The sequence below is a fragment of the Leuresthes tenuis genome, unplaced genomic scaffold (genome assembly GCF_036924035.1).
Source record: "Leuresthes tenuis unplaced genomic scaffold, fLeuTen1.0.hap1 SCAF_20, whole genome shotgun sequence".
NCBI lineage: Eukaryota > Metazoa > Chordata > Actinopteri > Atheriniformes > Atherinopsidae > Leuresthes > Leuresthes tenuis.
In genome coordinates this window covers 20,367,074-20,387,138 of record NW_027325374.1, presented here as the reverse complement: position 1 = coordinate 20,387,138, position 20,065 = coordinate 20,367,074, and the positions used below count along the sequence as shown (strand labels likewise).

The following is a 20,065-nucleotide window of genomic DNA, read 5'->3' as shown; positions in this document are numbered from 1 at the left end:
ACATCGTGGCAGACCACTAATGTTGTCTCGATACTTGACATGTCATAGCCCAGCTCTCTTTAAATGGACACTGCTGGTTTGCATCATCCAGGTCATTGAAAGGGGAGTGTATATCTGACATTCGTCCATCAATCAGCTATTTCTTGTTCAGTTACTGATAGGGGAGGAAGAACTGTTGACAGGGTGCGTTAAAAGTCATTGTATGAACTTAAAGAGGCCAATCTTTCCAAGAGCATTTTTTTGGACGGCATTTTGACACACGCCCACACAGCTCCACTGGAAATTTGTCTGAAACTTTCCTGGGCGCACATCCATGGGTGTGGTGCTGCTTCAGTGAAAATGCACATAACTGGATACTGTGGCCACAAGGAAATATTATTTTCTCTTTCTCAGGGAAAACTGAGAGAACAAAGCACAACATAAACTCAGTTCAAAGATATACAGTAAATGTACTAGTTTATATTCACTTTTAGGAGGCCTTGATATTTTGGGAAAATGGCTAATTCACTTTTTCTACATGGAGCTGGTGAGATGAGATGAGAACGAGCTCACTCTCACGTTAGCTAAGTGCGCTAAGTATGAAGCTAAAAAGCAGACAATGGTTATTAGCTTTGCTTAGCTTAGCATAAAAGCCTCCATTAGCCTCGAAATTTGGAGCGGGGAATTATGTATCACTAGCTGGATTTTTTCACCGACTAGGCCAGTAATTATGAGCAATAGAAACCGATACAGATTCATTAAGCTGCATTTTGTTGATTAAAGCACTGTAGCAACAGAGGCTGAACAATACTACGTGTGTGATAGATTTAATGGGACACAAACAGTTTATTACTGCAGCTACAACCACTTCTTATGTAGCAGGCAAGTTCGGTGGGCTTATCATTGATCCTCTGGATCCTCTGCCTACTGCCATCATTGCTTGGTTTGATATAGTCTTTAGTGTTTGGTTAGAAATGATTTGGTTGAGAAGGGAGGAAATGAAGAAAAGGAAAAGGAGAGAGAAAATGGACCTTAGCAGTAATAACCGATTTGTGCAGCTGAATGCAAGATCTGCTACTTCATAAACCTGGATTGTGCTGAAATCCCGGTAAAATCCAACCCTCCCTTTTTATTTCGCCAGTTTATTAAAGTAAACATATAACAAAACTTCCAAATACCCACTGCATTATCATGTGCTGTGGATTTTAAAAGTCCCTATTGATAAGTTAGATAAAAGATGTATCTCAATCTCAATTTTTCTTTTATTACTTCCGATGCCCATGGACATGTTTAACATTGGTTATGAGGAGCAAAAATGAACCTAGACATGATTTCAGAGACTTATCCTACAATTTGAACATAAAACACTCTCCTGAAGTTAGAATTCAGGGTCTGTGCAGACAAAAGACAGCGTCAGAGAAAGTAGGAAAACAATATTGCACTTCACATTCTTTTTAGGATGCTATTACTCAGATATTATATGTGGCGGAATTAAACTGTTTGCTCCATCCATTAGTTCCAAAACAATTCATATTAATTTCAGCAAATACTTTGCATCCACTTTGGAAACAGGCTTAATTAGCTGAATCAATTTAATTAGCTGATATTTTATGCACTTGACAAGCCTAGAGAGGTTCATTTTGGATTCAGTAGTTATAAATTATGTTTTGGATTAATTTTGTCACCACAGCTAACTAATAATGACCACAAGACACAGACAGTCACAGTGACACACTGTTTTGTGCACTTTCTGCTCGGTTATTACCAACCAACGATGTTGTACTGAGTTCTTTTGGACATTTTAAAAAATGTAAGGATGATTTCCATAGAAAGTCTTGGCTAGCGCCTGCCCTGCTTTCGCCACAATTTTCACAAAATTGGTGTTTCAGCTGCTACTTTAGTACAGAGCAATTAGAATTCAGTTAGCTTACCTTTCCACTGAAGGCAAGCAACCTATTGAAGGTGGAAACAAGACTGATGAGTGCGGTGAAACCTCTTTTCCAAAGCGTGTTGCTGCTCAACTCAACCTGACCCTACATATTTTTGGTGCCAGATAATTGTCTCTACACTGTTTCCCACTTCAGTTCATATGATTTCAGTGCAGGCAGGATACTGCACGGTCAAATTTACACCACCCATGGATTTCTAAAGCAGGGATTTGCAAACCACTTCCTTCTTCTGGGAAGAAGAACATGGTCGTGGCAGAACGTCTGCAGACAGCACTGATCCTGGTTTGTGTACACGTGACACTTCTCTTTGAAACATCAGTGTTTTGGTGCTATCTTTTAGTATTGGCTCAGTTTGCTTGGAGTCTTCATTAAAGTGGCAACTATAAAAGAAACAGCTGCCAGGTACCTTCGACATCAAAAACCATCTACATGGTTTTGTAGAAAAACTCGGAAACTTTGAGACATGTAGGATTGAGACGTAGGATTGAATAGAAAAGAGCTCACAAAGGTAAATAAGAATAAAAAGGCTGTAGGGTCTGAAAGATGAAACTACAACCTGAAAAACGCAAGGAAACTGTCAAGCTGAGAGAAACTGCTGAGTCACTGATACTTCTATGTGAAGTTATTACTTGCAGCAATGTAATGACTTATAATCATTTGATGCACTGATAACCTGAAAATATTTTTACTGGCTGAGTATCAACTGTTCTTTTTGTGAACTTTCAGTGTTTTACGTATGAAACCACAACCAGCTGAAAATCAGTCAAACACGGAGCCGCTATGTGCCAGAGGAATTACTCTGTGATTTTTGACTGGTGTACAAACGTGCCATCTGGCTGTTATGTTACTCTCGCTTAGTGGCACGGTACTTAACAACCTGTTCAACAGATGACTTACGAGGAGACGGTGCCTGAAAGAAGGACCAGTACCAACTGTCTGTGGCCGAGCTGCAGTTGTAAGTCAATTGAAATAAAACTGCCAGTCAAATATTTTTCTATATGTTTGGTGTGCGGTAGTCTGAGCTTAGTTGTGTGCTTGTGCATGCCGCTGTGAGCTCATTGGCTTTTTCACTTTATTCTCTGGTTATATTGTGCTTGAAGCATTATTGAGGACGACTGATCTAAAACTGACCCTGCAGCAGAGAGACAGGTGTCACCTTGTAAGAAAACCTGTTTTGTTGCCTTTTGAGAGCAAAATCTCTTGTATTTCAGTGACTGACTACTATTCAACTAATCAGCTAAAAATAAAAAAGCTACATTGCGAAGTTTCCTCCGGTATGAATAGTATTCATCCTCCACCAACACTTACACACAGACGCACAAAGGCCCTCGGTGTCCTGTCTCTCCTCCAAGTCACAATGACCCCAGTGTGGTCTGGTAATGTGGCCGCTCAGTCTATTAGAAAGCTGTCAGAGTGGCTAACTAGACTCTTTATTCTCAGTCCATCTCTGATTATTTTCCTTTCTTAAGCTGCACATCTCAATCATCAGTGAGTGAACAGATGAAGCTGTTACAGATTCAAACTCCACTGGCCAAAATGTTCTCTTTATGCCAAAGTAAGGTAGTTTAGCTTCATGTGCAAGGCAGCAAATATAACCAATTCTTGAGATTTTTTTTTTTTATTATCTCCAAACAAATGAATCTAGAGAAGTAAAGCACAATCATCTGTTACCTTGGTAATGTAGTAGACACACTGCTGGAAGGCAAGCATGATGACTTCCTCCAGGACAGCCATCGTCTCCTCGCTGGCTGAGCGGACACAGGACAGACGAAGCTCCAACAGCACTGAAAAGAATATTCCCAAATACGTTTGTATCTAAAAAAATTACAATATGTGAGTTTAAAATGTGGACTGTGATTAAAGTTAGGCTAAAAAACTTGAAGCCTGACTGATGAATTAGTTGGGAAGTAGTACTGGCCAATAACAGATATATTGTGTTTTGGTAAAAATGCTGCTGTTATTTGTACAAGAATAAACTTTTTTGGTTTATTTTACATGTTGCAGGAAAAAATGCCTGTGATTGTCTAGAAATAATGGAATTACATAACCCGTGCAGTTGTGCTGCTCTGACTAGCGGATCTGTGTAATCAAGATTGGGATTTAAGGTGCTGTTAGAGCAATATAATATTACTATATCGCCAACACCACCAACCTAAGTTCTCCACTTCCTTGCCTTCATCATCGTCCCACTCTTCTTCCTCATGTCCCTGCTCCTTCTGGTTTCTCCACTCCAGGATGATAGGCAGCTGGTGCTGAATGAACTGCAACAACTCCAGACTGTTGGACATCCACACCACCAGAGGGCGCAGTCCCAAGATCAGCTCCTGCAGACTGAGAACCTGGAGGTCTTCAAGGATTGTACCTTTACCGCTGAGACTGAAGAACAGGAGAGAGAGAAAAAAAACAGAAACTAAACAAATCAGCAGCGCTTACTGTGAAAATAAAAGTAATTGGTGGCAAAAGAGAAACAGTAATGTGTGCTTACACTTCAGGTTGAACTGCAGCTAGGTCCTTAGTGTGCTCCTGCAGGAGAGGAAACCATGACAACTTTCATCCAAACTCATCTTTTCCATTCACGGTAGCACTTGCTTTGATTGGTTGTTGTACACAGTTGTAAGAGCGCATCTACAGCTGAAAACCTTTTTTCTTTTTTATGTTTACGAGCAGCAACAGGGAAAAAAAAACCCAAACCAAAATGTCTGCGCATTTTCCCTGAGCGTCTCTGGTGTTCATGTGTAAAAAGAAAGTAGGTAAATGGTAGTAATGATGCTCCTTTACTTAATTCAAACCCTTACTAAAAAGCTTAGAGGACAAACTCATTGGGCTTCTCCAACTGAGGAACAATGTACAGTGTTGCTGCTGCCATTTTTCTGGTTTTGTTTCTATCTGTAAACATGCAAAGATGACAATCGTAACACGAGCTTTGTAGTCCTTCTCTATTTTTCTGGATTAACGTGAAATCTTGAACATGAAGTGCGTTGTGACCTTGTCTTTTCCCAACTCACCCACATGGCACTCTGAACTCCACTTGCAATAAGCAGCAGGAGCCTGCGGAGGTCTGAGGTGTGAAGACACGCTGACGAATACTGAAGACACACGCCCAACAGAAAGGACACAGTCAGCGGTGGTCTGTCAGTGACAGTACCTCCCATGGCTACAATCTCCTTGACAATGCAATCTTCATTCTCAGCATCGTAGTTCAGAGTCAGGCTGTGGCCTTCAGCTGATTTTAGAAAGGGGGGAGCTCTGTTTGGAGGCTGTCTCCAGTTTGAGCTCTGGAAGGAGGTGCAGGTTGAGATGCAGCTGTTGCAGAGGATCACGTCTGTAGCCTGGCTTCCTGTGGCTGCAGAAGGGCTGTCACTCAGTATCCAGGGAGCAGCAGACAAGCTAGGCTCAGGAGCAACACCGTTAACATCCTGCATTTCCAAGACAGAGACAAGAAATATGAAGCAAGAGTCTCATACATGCATCTAAAAAACTACTGTTATGAAGGCACGCCGCAGTATTCTGACAGCTTTCTTTGGAAAAGGCCAGCATCTTACAGTACCTTGTGCATCAAAGCTGAGGGATCTTTAAAAAGGAACAGGTACTGCTGTCCCAACCCAATAACATCGCCGGGTCTTAGCTGCACGTCATTTCTCAGAACTTCACCGTTCCTCGTGACCACAGCATCCTTACAAGGGCAGAGCACGATGGGGCCACCAGCACTGTGGCGATGGAAGTAGCAGTGCTTTGGGAGGACGTCGGTGGCAAAGAGAAGGATGTCAGCTTTTGACCCGTCTTCAGGATGACTCTGTCGACCAACAACAATGTGTGGGGCCGCCAGGAGGTAGATGACAAAATCCTGAAAGGAGAGAATAACGGGAAGTTACCCGACAATGACTGAACTGAAACAACTCTCCAACTTTCTGTTTCCAGCACTGTCACATCCTCTTCTTCTCCCAAGGATTTTTACTGATGACACAGTTCCATAAGTGCTGATCTCGCTGTTATTGTTGCTGTGAAGTATGACTGGAAGAAATCCAATCCCAGAGTTGCGTCACTTCATTTGTGCAGTCTTGTGAAAAGGTTTTATACATCAGGATACAATGACTGAAAAAAAAAATATCAGCTGATCCTCAGCAGGTCTTCAACTGAGGTAAATACAGCCTCTATTGAGCAACAACACACAGAGCATAAAAAAACTATGTACACCCCATCTTCAGCAGCAATAACTTGCAGTAATGGTTTTCTGTATGATGTTATCAGTTTCTCACGCATTCTGGAGGAATGTTGCTTCTCTACAATGTTATATAAGTTCATGGAGTTACACAAGCATTAGTCCCAGCACAGCATTTCAATCTGATTGAGGTCTGGACTTTCACTGGACCATTGCAACAGCTTGATTCTTTTCTTTTTCACACATTCTGTTGTACTGCTGTGTTTGGGATCATTGTCCTGTTGATGATCCAGTTTCAGCCAAGCTTTATCTGTCAGAGAGATGGCCTCACATCTGACTCTAGAATACTTTGGTATACAGAGGAGTTCATGATGTGGCTGCAGAACAAGCCCAGATCATCATCCCTCCACCACTGTGCTTGACAGTTGGTATGAGGTGTTTGTGCTGATATGCTGTGTTTGGTTTCCTCCAAACGTGCTGCTGTGCATTATGACCAAACATCTCCACTTTGGTCTGGTCTGTCCAAAGGACATTGTTCTAGAAGTCTTGTGGTTTGTTCAGATGCAGCTTTGCAAACCTAAGCTGTGCTGCCATGTTCTTTTTAGAGAGAAGAAGCTTTCTCCTGCAACCCTTCCGAACAAGCCATACTTGTTCAGTCTTTTTCTAATTGTGCTGTCATGAACTTTAACTTTTAACATTGTAACTGAGGCCTGTGGAGTCTGAGATGTAGCACAGTCTGACCCTGGGGTGAACTTGCTGAGATGTCCAGGGAACAGCCTTATAACCCTTCCCAGATTGATGGGCAGCAACAATTGCTTCTCTAAGATCATTGCTGATGTCTTTCCTCCTTGGCATTGTCTTAACACACACCTGAATGCTCCAGACCAGCAAACTGACAAAACTTCTGCCTTTATGGAGGCGCTATGGAGAGTTTAGATAAATGTTTGTAACTTAAATCTTTCCTTTTAAAATAAATAATTTCCCTTTGTTTTAATCACCCTGCAAGATAATTCCATAAGATATCAAACCTTAAGAGAAGCATGTTTGGGCAGAATGAAATGCCTGGGAGATAACTGGAATGACTTACAGGAAGACTTGCATGCACTTTGTTTCAAGTGATAAGTGTTATTTTGTTTTCATTAGTCAGTGGTCAGAAACTGTATATAAAATATGGACATAACCAACGTGACATCCATTTGTTTTGTGGACTACCAGTTTGATGCCTCGACTTTGGTATGGCAAGTTTATTGAACTTCCTAAGTGGCTTCACTTTTCGGAGCCCCTGGTTATGTCTGTCTTATACAAACAGTCTTATGTCAGTGCCGGTAGTACATTTTCAACACTGTTTTATTCTGGTTTTAGCTTGTTTTTAGAGGAGCAGACATATCCAATTCTGTAAATGTTTGTGTTCTTAATGTCTCCAATTTCAATGCAGTTTTTATAAATGGATTTCTGAGGAATGTCATCATGCAAGCAGATTTCATTTTTTTTTTTTCTTTTTTATTAGAACCAACCTCCTACTGAACTTTCAGTAGGAGCTTTCACAGCTTACTGAACTAAGCTGTGAAAGATCTTTTGTGTAGTGAACTCCATAAACTGCCAAAAAGATGGATGGAAATTGTTCAAAAATCCCTTTGGCAAGAATAGAAAAATATTGTGGATCCAGACCAGTGACAGGACAAATTGGGGTCCTGATGGCAATGGAAGTCTCTGCAATGCCAACTTTGTGACTCAAAGTGCTTAACTTTTTTCTATACCATAAAACCTTTCACTTATTTTAAACACTGGACTTCTCAATTAAATGTTTATATTTATCTCGACATGCGGCTAATGATCATTTAGACAGCTCTAAAATTAATTTCTGGTCATAAATAGTGTTGACATCCAGTGATATCTCACCATATTCGCTGACTAATTCATTCGTTTAATCAGGCCTGTCTGAGCTGCCAAAGCCTCCACAACAGCCAGTGCCAGCAGTTGTCTCAGACGGGGCTAGCTGTTACACGTGTCTTGTAAAGCACATTTACTGTAGCTGTAATTTCTGGTGAATGTGCCAGCTCATAAAGAAACCTCGTTGTGAACATTATAACTTTGACTTATTGGGCCTAGTGATTCCAATGTAAAAAAACAAAACAAAAACAAAACAACAGCGAGGTAATTCAAAAGTATTTTGTCAGCTTACATTGTACACAATTTTATATTAAAACCAGACTCCCAAGTCATTTTCAATAATTTAGTTATTGCATAAGTCAACAAGCTTTCATGAATATAAAAATGCATTTTCAATAAAAAAAAAAAAAAAAAAAAGATTAGAATCTTGTGGTCTGCAGCCACAGTTCTGCCTGCGGGGTTCGTACGTTTAAAAAAAAAAACAGATGGTGGTGGTCAAATATGAAACCGGAGCGTGTTCAGAGAAAAAAAGGTCTTGCTGTTTCATGTGGTTTCCCACCGGGTGTTGTGTTTATTCTTCCCAATGACAGAGTGAATGGTGCATGTAGACACAGATTCTGAGCCTTTTGCCCCATTGTCTCCAAAGTAAATATTGGGACCCATATTCTTTCATGCAGTACACAAATCTTTTCAACATTTAGACTCATCACTCAGCCTAACAAATAACTTTACTATACTTTGCGAAAGTCTTGAGCCGCTCCCCATTTCTTCGTGTGTTTCTTCGAAGGCGCCAGACTTTCTTGTGATCAATCGAAAATGCTTTTCAGCAAGAGTTTTACAGGCTTTCTGAAGGTCTTTGAAAGTTTTCAGGGGCATCGGTTGCTTTTTCACTCATTCTCAGTCCAGCTTATGCAGCTGAACATTTTCAGAAGAATGTGTTTTCTATTTGTTGAGCCACAACGCATCCTTCTCACATAAAAAAGTCACCTAACTGAAGGGATGAAACAACACTGTGTGCACACATCACATACATCTTTATAACCAAAGCGATTCCATGTTTGACCCTCCCTTCAATGTATTCTGAATTTCTGCTGAAGAAAACAATGCAGGGTGGCATTTCATATCCACTCTAACTTATTTACACAGTTTCAAACAACAGCTGGTATTTGTGAATGGCCTCAACTCCGACTGGTGTTTCCAAACATGACTTTAAATGCATATGTACTGGTGATGTAAAATATTAAACGGCAGCAAAATGAGAGGAACATTTTAATTTGTCTGATTGGTCTCCATACTCCTGCCGCAAGGTCCTGACATAGATCTAATTTAGTTGTTTTATTCATTTTGTAAAATGTGCTTTTAGTACTATGAAGGTTTTCATAGTCTCACTCTGTCTGATCATGTGGAGGTATTAGAATTATGGTCTAGGTCCAAACCGGATTAGGCAAGTAATGTTTTGTTAAACCCAGTGAGGGCCAAGCACAGTGTGCAGTGGTTATTACATGACGTGTGTCTTTTCCGACTGGACAGATATAACATGCCAAGTTGAAACTGACAAATGACCTGTGTACACCTTGTTTATATTAGTATTTCTCAGGGGGAGACTGATTATGAAGGGACCTTTGGCAGAACAACTGTGACGCACAACATCCCCACAGGGTTGGAGAATTAGCCTGTCTGTCTCCATGTGTGTGGCAGTTGTTCACTGTTAAAAACCCACTGGTAATCATTCCGGAAGCAGTGTCAGGGTTGTCCTCTTCTGTTTCCTGATCACTGTTCTGACTAACAGTTTTTCTACATACAGCTTGCTGACCTTTGCATAATGGTTCTTTCCACTATCTTTTTACATGTCTCTAGATTAATTGAACAGCATTTCAAAGTATATCTTATAGTAGGTAAAAGTCTGATATCGCTTAATCTAGTGCAATGCAGATGTGAATATTTTGTAAATAGCCCATATTATCTTGTGTCTACCAAATGTGATATGTTGCTTGATGTTGAGAGTCTGATATCATGGGTGGAGGGAGGGAGCATTAAATTTTTTCTCATCGGATCTAATACTAGTTCCTATCTGGAGAGATATTCAGTAACTGTGGGTAGATCAAACATATTTACTCAACAGCCACAGCTTTGTTTGGGCTCATTTATCTAGTATTTTAGCCTTTTTGAATCCCTTCATAAATGTACAATTCTGTACCAACTGATTGCTTTTTTTTTATTTGTCAATAAGATAATAAAACTTTTGGTAACGAGAAAGACATTCATTAAGTAAATCTGAACACATTAGAAGCCCGCTTCTGCTAGCTGGATAGATGCCATCATACAAATTTAGTTACAACATTCTTTACATTTTAAAATCTTTATTTTAGAAGCACCATTGGTAACCAAATTTCATAATATGTAACCAGTATTCAGGTTTTAAAGAGCTATGCTACCTCACGGTGCTTGCGCATTTGTATGTCATCAATGATATAGTGACAGGAGACAGAATTTAACGTAATAAAAACTTGTTATTTGCTATATTGCCCAGAATTGCTATTGCTCATTATGATAACATACCTATAAAAGTCTAGGTTACGTTTGCTAAAATGGGCATTTACTTTTAGACAAAGACAAACCAAAAAAGCTTTGTTATTGCCAGCAGAAACTGCAGAAGCTAGAATGCTACAGCTAACGAAACAACTACCTCCTTAATAATCAAACCAGCTCTGTTTACAGGTAACTATGCTGCTGTTTTACATTGTCAGGAAACCATAGCTACATTCAGCCTCTGCATGTCTTTATGCCTATTTAATGTTTCTTGAATATTAATTTAATTTCTGCTTTGTTTTTTGACACACGGATGATGGGCCATAAGCTTAATCAACAAAGAAACAAGAGCTTGTCAGTGGTGTAGTGGTGCCTGGGGAGGTGGGTATACTCTAGCAACTGGGCTGATCCCATCTATAGTTAGCTTAAGATGGCTGCAACGTTGTACAAGTAAAAACGTCCCAAATAAAACGTTACCGTTGCTCTTTTATTGCAGTTAGTAAGACATAACCAGTGAGCAGGAAAAAAGATCACAGCTGCACATATGTGGGCCATCAGCTGAAAGATGTAACACCACACAGCATCTGTGCTAAGGAGATTTATAAGAAGTTTTGTATTATGTTTAGCAGACGCTTTTATCCAAAGCGACTTACAGATAGGCAGATGGGGTACGGGGGTCTTGCCTAAGGACCCCTACTGGAGACAGTACCTCAGATGCAGGGGATTTGAACCCAGATCTCCCACATGAAAGGTGGCAATCATACCACTACACTTTCCAGTCAGTGGATTATTTGTGCTCTTTGTGACATTTCACTGGGAAGTACTGTTTTTTTTAAAACATTGTTATGTCTTTAAACGATAAGCTCTTTTGTTTTGTAACTCATGCTTGATCACTGTACACATACAGTCTGTCTAATGCTTTTTAGGATTTTCCTACAACTGAAAAACACCACCCTTTCCAGCCAAAGTCTTTCAGACAATATTTCTGACTCCAGTGCCACACTGCAATGTGTGAAGAGCCTGACAGGCGTGACTTTCCTTGATGCTGTTACTAGGCTATGATTGGACAAATACCTTTGAGTGTCAGCTGCAGAGTGTGTGTTTGGATGAGATACCTGTGTAAGGCTACAGCCCTGCAGCAGCAGCAGGTAGGGACAGTCATGCGGGGGGTGAATGGAGTACTGTGTGGTGTTATCGTCGCTGCTCTCCGTCTCCTCCCTCTCCGACTCCTCTCCTTCCCGCTCGCCTCTCGGCTTGGACACACAGAGGGTCTCTGTTTTGGCCCCTGACCCGCCAACCCCCTCGGAGGGAGCTGTGAGGCTGTGAATGTGATTCTGTTCTGGGCTTGTTTTGAGGCACTCGTAGCTCTGCACTGAAGTGTGACTGAGGCTGTCACGCCGATCTTTGACACATGCATTGTGATCAGTGTCACTTTTGGTCTCAGTGTCTAACAGATCCATCTCACTTTTGCTCCTCCACAGTTTCTGGCCACGACCCATAGTCCTCTCTACGAGGGTGGAGGTAACTCTGGAGCGGCTCTTCTGCAGCTTACGAGCCTGGGCATTGATACCTAACAGGGACACAAATAATCAAATAAGAAAGCTGGGAATGGTGTTAAAACTAAGTGCAAATTAAGCTGCTGTATAAATACATCATGGCACAGGGGTGATGGAATGTGGTGATAGAGCAACACCCGTTTTTTTTTCCTGTAGCAAGGTGAGATATACGAGTGCTCGGTCATTTACACATGGTGTGCTTATGCCAGAGTCAACAAGGAGAAGCCCATACAGGAAGCAGAGCTCAGTGGAAAGAAAGACAGAACTCATGGAAATAAAAAGAATATGTCCATCCCCTCAGCAGGCATCCACAAGCTGACACTGATAGAGACCGATCACATGCTGTGCCATTCATAAAAGCAAAACACATAACAGGACGCTGGCTTACACGACCACCACAGCTGTGTCAACCACAGCTGGGCCCCCTGTAGAAATGATTGCAGCACTGACAGAAAACGGTCCGCCCAGCATCTTTACAGCACCACGCTGTGTTTGTGTCAAGCATCTGTGGAAAGTTCTGGGTGTTTTTCAGTCAGATCATGCTTTATAAATACGAGTGGATCAGACATTTTGCCATGTGAAGAGTTTACAGCATTCTGCTTCCAAGCGCAAAGTATTAAAGAAGGGGTGCGTCACATAAGAAGCTTCATTAAGCCACAGTCTGCAAACTTCATTAGGTTACAACTTGTAACATTTTAATGGCAACAAGAATAGAATCCACGTTTGTAACAGGAATCAAAAACAAAGAAAACAAAGTAGTCTGGCTGATTTTCACTGGAAAAACAGCAAACCACATTTTTACCCTGAGAACACTATAACTGGCTCTAATGTTGCATTTGCTTCATTGAATGTTAAATGCTCTTATTCGTGATGTGGCCTGTAGTGAAGCGATCGCTCCCTAAAGCACCCTGGGGCTGAAGCGTACCAGCAGTGACGGTGTCCTTCTCTTTGGCTGTCTTCTCCTCTACCAGACTTCTCCTCTGAATCTCGAACCGTCTTGCCAAACCCTCTCTGGGTTTCCATAGTGACTGTAGAAGGAGGGGTTTTTCGTGGTCGCCCACCACCCGGAAGCCTTCTGTGCTCCACTGACGGTTGTCAATGGAACCGATGGTGTCACAGAGAACATAGGACTCAGCCTCCTCCTTGCTCAGACCATACCTAGATTAGATAATGGAAATAACTGTATTGAAAGGTACCATCACCAAACCCAAAGTACTGTAACAGTTGGCAGCAAAACATCCCAATTCTACTGAAAAATAAGTATGCCATGAGCGTAAATCTAGCTGTTATAATCCAACAACAGCGCCTTTCACCTAAGTCTTCTTTAGTTTTTACTGGCTGTTTGTTTAGGTTTAGGAAGCTCTTGTCCATCTGCAGATTTCAAAGTTCTTGTGAGATCAAGATGAATGCGCTCATCAAATCTACTGGACATTCAAAAAAAATCTTTCAGACAAAATCTTGTTCTTTTCTTTATAAGATTGAATGAGGCTTTTAAATCATAAACGTAGCTAAATTAATTTTAATGTGTGTTTGAATACCTAAACATGTTTTCCTAAACTTAACCAACTTTTAATACCTAACCAAGTGCTTTTAAGGAGCAGTGGATTAGTAGTCATACAATGAAGTAACAGTACAGTGTCAAGTTGGACTTATACGCGGGTCCCTTTACATCTTAAATGTGTTTTATGAATGTAGCAGCCAGCCTGTTAATTAGCAGATCTTGCATTCAGCTGTGGGATTCAGTTAATTCCCATATGGGCCATCCTTGGGTAAAAACATTACCAACATAGCATCTTCTTCATAGGGCTGGGATCGTGTACTTGTTAAGCCAATGGTATTGTAGTCAGCAAATTTGACCACACAACAGCGTTCCTTTAGCGTTTTAGCTTTAGCGAGAGTAAATTCAGGTTTTCTCTACTTGACGCTCTTGCTCTGCTTTCCATTAGCTCCGACTTATCTGCCTTCACAGAGGCTAAATGTTGTTCTGTTCACAGCTGGAAGCGAGCTGTGTCTGTTTGTGAAGTCACAATGTGGCCATGTACCAGCTAAAGTTAGCAAATATGCTCTAATAACTTAATCAAAACTATAAATCTTTTTTCCTTCTGACAGTTGAAAGCAGCACAAAAACCCAAACAAATCCCAGAAATATCGTCAAACTTTTATTTTTCCATCCAGCAGACTCAGGCAGAATCAGCAGGCTCATTGGAAAGATTTTTTTCTGATAACAAAATGATTATGATGATCTTATTTTAGCTCCATTTTGACTTCCACAAGCTCCTTAGGTGCAGTGGGTTTTGAATAGCCGTGTGTTATTCGTTATGAACAACACCTAACACATAACATAGTGAAAAACCACAAGAACATTGATCGATGCACCTTTAACACTTTAGATAAATAGATTTGGCACGGGAAATTCCCAGCTCCATTCCAGAAGTAGGAAAAGTGGCATGCATTTGTTTCTTTGAGCGAATTAGATCCAAGTCATATATGAATGTTCCGTTAACCATCACTGCAGGACGAACATGAACACATCAACAGCCATAGTGCTAACACATCACCAAATGAATTATGCTGAATCGACACACTGTAACTAAAAGTCACTGCTAACGTTTTCACTGAAGAAGAAGAATAATGATTTGTTCCTTTCTACGAGCTGAATACCGCTTGCATTAATCATCCCATTATGAGTTTGGCTAAAACATAAACAAAGACTGACAGACAGAGGCCGCCTCAGAGTCCGAGCCAGTGCTGGCTGTCTTTCACACAGATCCATGGTTAGTGTTAGACCCTTTTCAGAACTACTTACTAAACTCTTTGGGCACATGCACACTGTCTACAGTGTGCTGCAGTTACAATAAACATAACGGGTCGACTTTGTTAATCTAAAATAGAATAATCACACCGACATGAGAACGCTAACCTTTGATCAGCTGCCAAAGCGCCATAAAAGCGGTTGGACCAAAACAGTTGCAACTGCTGCGATATACAGAGCACAAAGGTGCACTGCAGCAGAGGAAGCTGGAGAAACATAACTCTCCCTGGGCAGACACACATCCACATGTGGCAGGCAGATAACACATGGTCTCACCGTTCAAGGGCCTCCTTGACGAGCTCCTTCGCGCTGGAGAGTGTGGTGGCCAGGACGCTCTTATAGTGAGCACCTTCACAGATTTCATTTCCAAAGATCTTCAGGATTCCTGGGGCGGTTATCTGATTGGACAGCTCAAACGGGTCATCCGCTTGTAGAGGATCTGCAGAGACCACTGCACACACGACCAGACATTAGAAGAGGTTTTAATGACGAGTCCCAGCTGTGCTTCAGTGGCATTTACGCAATACTGTATTTCTACATTTGATTCCAAAGACAGTCACTGGATACTAACTTACTATTTATATGTCTCGAGGATGCCACAGTTTGGTCGCGAATACACAATAAAACAAAAGTCTAACAGGAAGTAATGTAAGACGTGCACTGAAGGATGCACTTGTTTGCCCACATTAAAGAAGTTAAGTTCTGCACTTTCGTGAAGTTTAGATGGATGGTTTTAGGTGGTTGAGACATTTGAACTGTTCCCACACTGGATTCAGCGATTCTTTGTCACTTGTAAACCGTCCCTCCATTGTTTGCCGTAACTTGGGTTACCCTTCCACATTTCATCCCTTCCTCCACACCCCTACAGTGACACAGAGTACTGTGTGAGTACTAAGCTGCCTCTCATTTCTAAAACCTTTTGCTTCCAAGCAGCCAGACTTTCATGTAATCTTTTAAAGTGTTCTTGAGCTACAGTTCTCCAGGCTTTCTGATGGTGTTTCAGAGTTTTTCTTTGGCTGCTTTTTCATTCCTTTTTCAGTCCAGTCCTCATACCTGACCATATTCACAAGAATGTATGTTTTGCTTGTTGAGGCATTTAACACTGACATGAATCATCTGAGTATAAAAAAGGGATGAACCAGTGTTGTGTCAACACAGTAGTTGCATCTATAAGAAATATCAAAGCATAGCACAGTTTGACACACACTGAAAAGTATTTTTGCACCAACATTCTAAAACTTAGGGAAAATGGACAAGTGGCGGACTAAAAAAGAAGTGTCAAGCCTAAAAAACTATCTACAGCAGATGAACAGTATCTGAAATTGATGTCCTTAAGAAAGGGTAAAAAAAAATCCACCAAAGATCTGAGAGATGCATCTGGACCTTCAGTTGACCCGTGTCCATGGAAGGGTGGCTGTCAAGAAGCCATTCTTAAGGAAGGGAAACAGGGAGAAAAGGCTGAGCTATGCCACATGACACAAGAAGTGGACTGAAAATCAGTGGCAACAGGTCTTATGGAGGGATGAATCCTCCCCAGAGCCCGGACCTCAACAGTATTGAAGCAGTGTGGGATCATCTGACAGAGAACGGAACAAAAGGCAGCCCACATCCAAAGAAGAGCTTTGGGATGTCCTTCAAGAAGCCTGGAGAACTATTCCTGAAGACTGCTTAAAGAAAAGACAGAAAGCTTCTCTAAGAGGGTTCAGGCTGTGTTGGAGGATAAAAGCAGCCATACCAGATATTGTATTTAAAGATCATTAGAAATGTTCAAACTTTTTTTTTACCTTACATACTGTATTTCTATTGATGTTTGCACATATTTCAACAACTCAGTTTTCCTGGTTATATATTTAGAAATGAGAGGTGGCTCAAGACGTTTGCACAGTACAGTATCAGTGTTAAGATGCTACACATCATCAGCACCCCTCCAATGCTTTAACAGAATCCCAGTCGCAACATGCAGAAAATAAAATCAGCTGGACGTACTGCTCCCTGTCCTGGCTTGGACAGACCGCGATGACCGGAGACCCGCAGACAGCGCCATGGAGTCTGAGTTGGGGGCTTGGCCGCGGAAGAAGACACCCGAGAGGCGATTGGCGTGGCGATGGATTCGACTTTTGCTGGGCTGTCTGACGGCCACCCCGTCGGCCGACCTGCGGATGGGTGAACTGCCAGTAGATGAGGCTGACCTGAAGGAAGAAAGAGCGGAGGAAAAAAAAGTGACTGACGATCAAGGCAGACACATTTGTGTTGTTTGAGCAATCAGGCGACCAAAGCTGAGAACAAGCGGCAGTGCACAACATCAAAAAGAAAAAAGGTGACTTAGAAAAGATGCAGAATACATACTTGTCTGTTCCCAGCTTTGGTCTCCTTCACCATGCCTCCTTCAGCTCTCCCTCAGTGCATAACTGAAATAATGAAGTGTTGTTCACTCCTGAACAAGCCCCCTAAGCTTCTTAGAGCACTGGTTCAAAGGTTCTCTGCAGTTACGCCACAACATTGGCATAGGATTTAACCATTTCAAATTCTGATTCTGTTAGTAGTGCTGGTGAAAGCCTGTGACATAAAGGCCTTACAGAGTTATGTCATGTGAGAAGCAGAAGAGTTGTTCGTGAATCAAACAATTGTGATTAGAGGATGAAAAGAGCCCGACCAGGTTCTGTGAGTTTGAAATGTGCTTGTATCCATAGTTCTGGTTTCCAGAAAAGCTCTGAATAATGAAGAAAAACACAAATCAGTGAATTTGTTCATTTGTTCAAGCCTTTAATCAACAAATACAAGTCCGTAGAAAGGATTGATAGTGTCCTCACTGACCAACGTCACTGCATTTAGAAGCGAACGGTAAACGAATCAAGAATTTGATGCCAGCAACCCTAAAAAAAAGTTGGATTAAAGGCACATTTCCTGCAGGTTTTTTAAAGAAATCTGTGTCCATTCTTTCTGAAATGTTTCAGCTGCTCGACAGTCTGTGGTTGTAGCCTGACTCTCCTCTTCATGATGTTCCATACATTTTCAATCGGAAACAGCTCTGGAATGCAGACTGAGGTCTGACATTGTTCTGCTGAAACAACCACACACCTCCCAGGATAACGGTCAACGGTGCCTTCACACATATGAAGTCTTCCCTGCCACGGACACTGATGCACACCCCTACCATCCCAGACGCTGGCTTTTCTCTGATAACAGAATGGATGGTCTTTATCACATTTGGCACGTAGGACCAGACGTCAGTTTTTCCGAAAGCAGCTGAAACGCAGCCTCATCTGACCACAGAACACACGTCCACTGTCTTTCTGTCCGCCTGAGATGAGCTTGTCTCCGGAGAACTCAGCAGTGTTTCTGCCCAGAGTTGATATATAGCTTCCTACTTGAGTAATACAGTTTCAGATTACATTTCTGGATGCAACAGTGTTGTTGAATGAAAATGGTTTTCCAAGGTACCCCTAAGCCCATGTAGTGAAACTGGCCTTTGCAGCATGACGGTTTCTCATGCATTGCGAGGGCTCAAAGGTCATGAACAAAGTTGTTCTTTCTCAAACTCCCTTAATCTTCTCATGATATTATGAACTGTAGATGTTGAAAGATCTTTGCAGTCTTGCATTGAGTTTCTTTTAGATCTTAACTCATTCTCACACATTGAAATGATTTTTTTGTCATTGCGGAAGGTGACAATATTTAAGGGAAGAAAAAATACAACAGGGTGTAGAAAACAGCTTCTGACAAGCCAATAGTAGCCAAAAGTCAATGTGGAAGTGCATTTGTACTGTACGTATTGATGTATGGGGTGTATCTTTGATAACAATAATAATATTACTCATAATAAAGTATCGAAAATATTAACATTTAGGAATGTTTCGAATTTTTCAAGAACATTTGCTCCAGACTCTCTGCTGGGATTTCCCACTCAGTCCACAAAGTAAAATCTCAGGAACATCAGCGGGTGAGACAGTGTGCGAACATGTCAGCAAATATTACGAAGCATTTGCTTCACATTTGTTTGCTATTGTGGAGTCTCACCTGCCGTTCGCAACACGTTGTAAAGAAAACAGTGATTTCTACGGCATCATTTCTGCATCCTGAATGCTCCAGACAGTCAGAAAAAGACCATATTAAACAACCCAGGGTGTACGAATCATTAATTTCGTGACAGTTTCACGAACTGCTTTGAGACTGGGTTGTATTAAACTCTGTAAGTTCTCTTGAACATCTCCAGTGTTGTGTGTGAAAGGCTTTATTGTTGGTTGGTCACTGATTCTCTGGTGAAGTTTAGTAAAAAGTGCTAAACCACAACTCATCTCTGCTTGATAAAGATGCTCCTTTTATACCCAATCCTGACACCCTCACCTGTCACCAAATGATTGTGGAATCTTCTAGAATATTGTCAATAAGTGCAACGAAGTTGGTCAGTTAAGACTCCGCTCCTCTCTTCTTGTGTCTTTTGAAAAATGTTTTTGGTTGCATTTTAGAAAATTTCCCAACTTTCTGTATGTGACGTTTTGCAGTTAAGGCTGATAAAAGTACTGTATCAGAACTCATTTGACCAGGTTGAAGCCGCTGTATGTGTTTCCTTAGCGGGTCATACTCACTGCTGAGAACCATCACTGGTCTTCCTCCCCAGCCTGGCAAAGCGTCGCTTTGTTGAAGCAGCAGGGAAACCCGGTGGTCTCGGGGGGAGAGAGCGCAACTCCTCAGAGGAATTTTTCATCTCATTCATTCCCGTCTGATTCTTTCGGCAGTATTCCTGCTCAATTCCCACTGCTGCAGATGTTAGCTGAATGTAAAGGGAGACTTCTTCGCATGTCCCATCAGGGCGCAGCTCGTGATTCAAACTGCTGCTTCATTCCAGAGATGTTCCATTCAGGACACGCGACGCAAAGCCATTCAGCTGCTGCCTCGCTTTACGCACTCCGGAACAGGCGCTGCAGATGTTTCCAGCCCCCCGCCAGCTGTTGGAGCTGCTGTTGATAGGCTGATCAGTACAACCTATTCTCTCTCTGAGCCGCTGAAACATGATCCGACTGAAACATATTTAGCTGAGAACAGTCCAGAAAACGGACAACTCTGACTGGTTATGACATCCGATTTATTCCGCGCGCTGCCAAACGAGGGAATCTGTTTCAAATTCAACCAGCTCTCCAGATGTGCCTCGACAGCGCAGCTGCTTTGAGGTTCCAAGCGCGCGCGCACACCC

At 41.7% G+C, this 20,065-nt stretch overlaps 1 protein-coding gene across 1 annotated transcript in view; it reads right to left on the bottom strand.

Annotated features, from left to right (window-relative positions):
• The window catches only part of radil2b (Ras association and DIL domains 2b), a 30,152-nt gene extending 10,087 nt beyond the window's left edge, over positions 1–20,065 (bottom strand). The window contains exons 1-10 of the mRNA XM_072373900.1: positions 19,461–20,065; positions 16,861–17,063; positions 15,151–15,325; positions 12,988–13,220; positions 11,622–12,076; positions 5,476–5,772; positions 4,934–5,344; positions 4,414–4,451; positions 4,081–4,304; positions 3,600–3,712 (exon numbers count right to left, since the gene is read on the bottom strand). Of these exons, the coding sequence (XP_072230001.1) occupies positions 3,600–3,712; positions 4,081–4,304; positions 4,414–4,451; positions 4,934–5,344; positions 5,476–5,772; positions 11,622–12,076; positions 12,988–13,220; positions 15,151–15,325; positions 16,861–17,063; positions 19,461–19,588 (2,277 nt within the window). The 5' untranslated portion in view covers positions 19,589–20,065. The remainder of the gene's footprint in view (positions 1–3,599; positions 3,713–4,080; positions 4,305–4,413; positions 4,452–4,933; positions 5,345–5,475; positions 5,773–11,621; positions 12,077–12,987; positions 13,221–15,150; positions 15,326–16,860; positions 17,064–19,460) is intronic.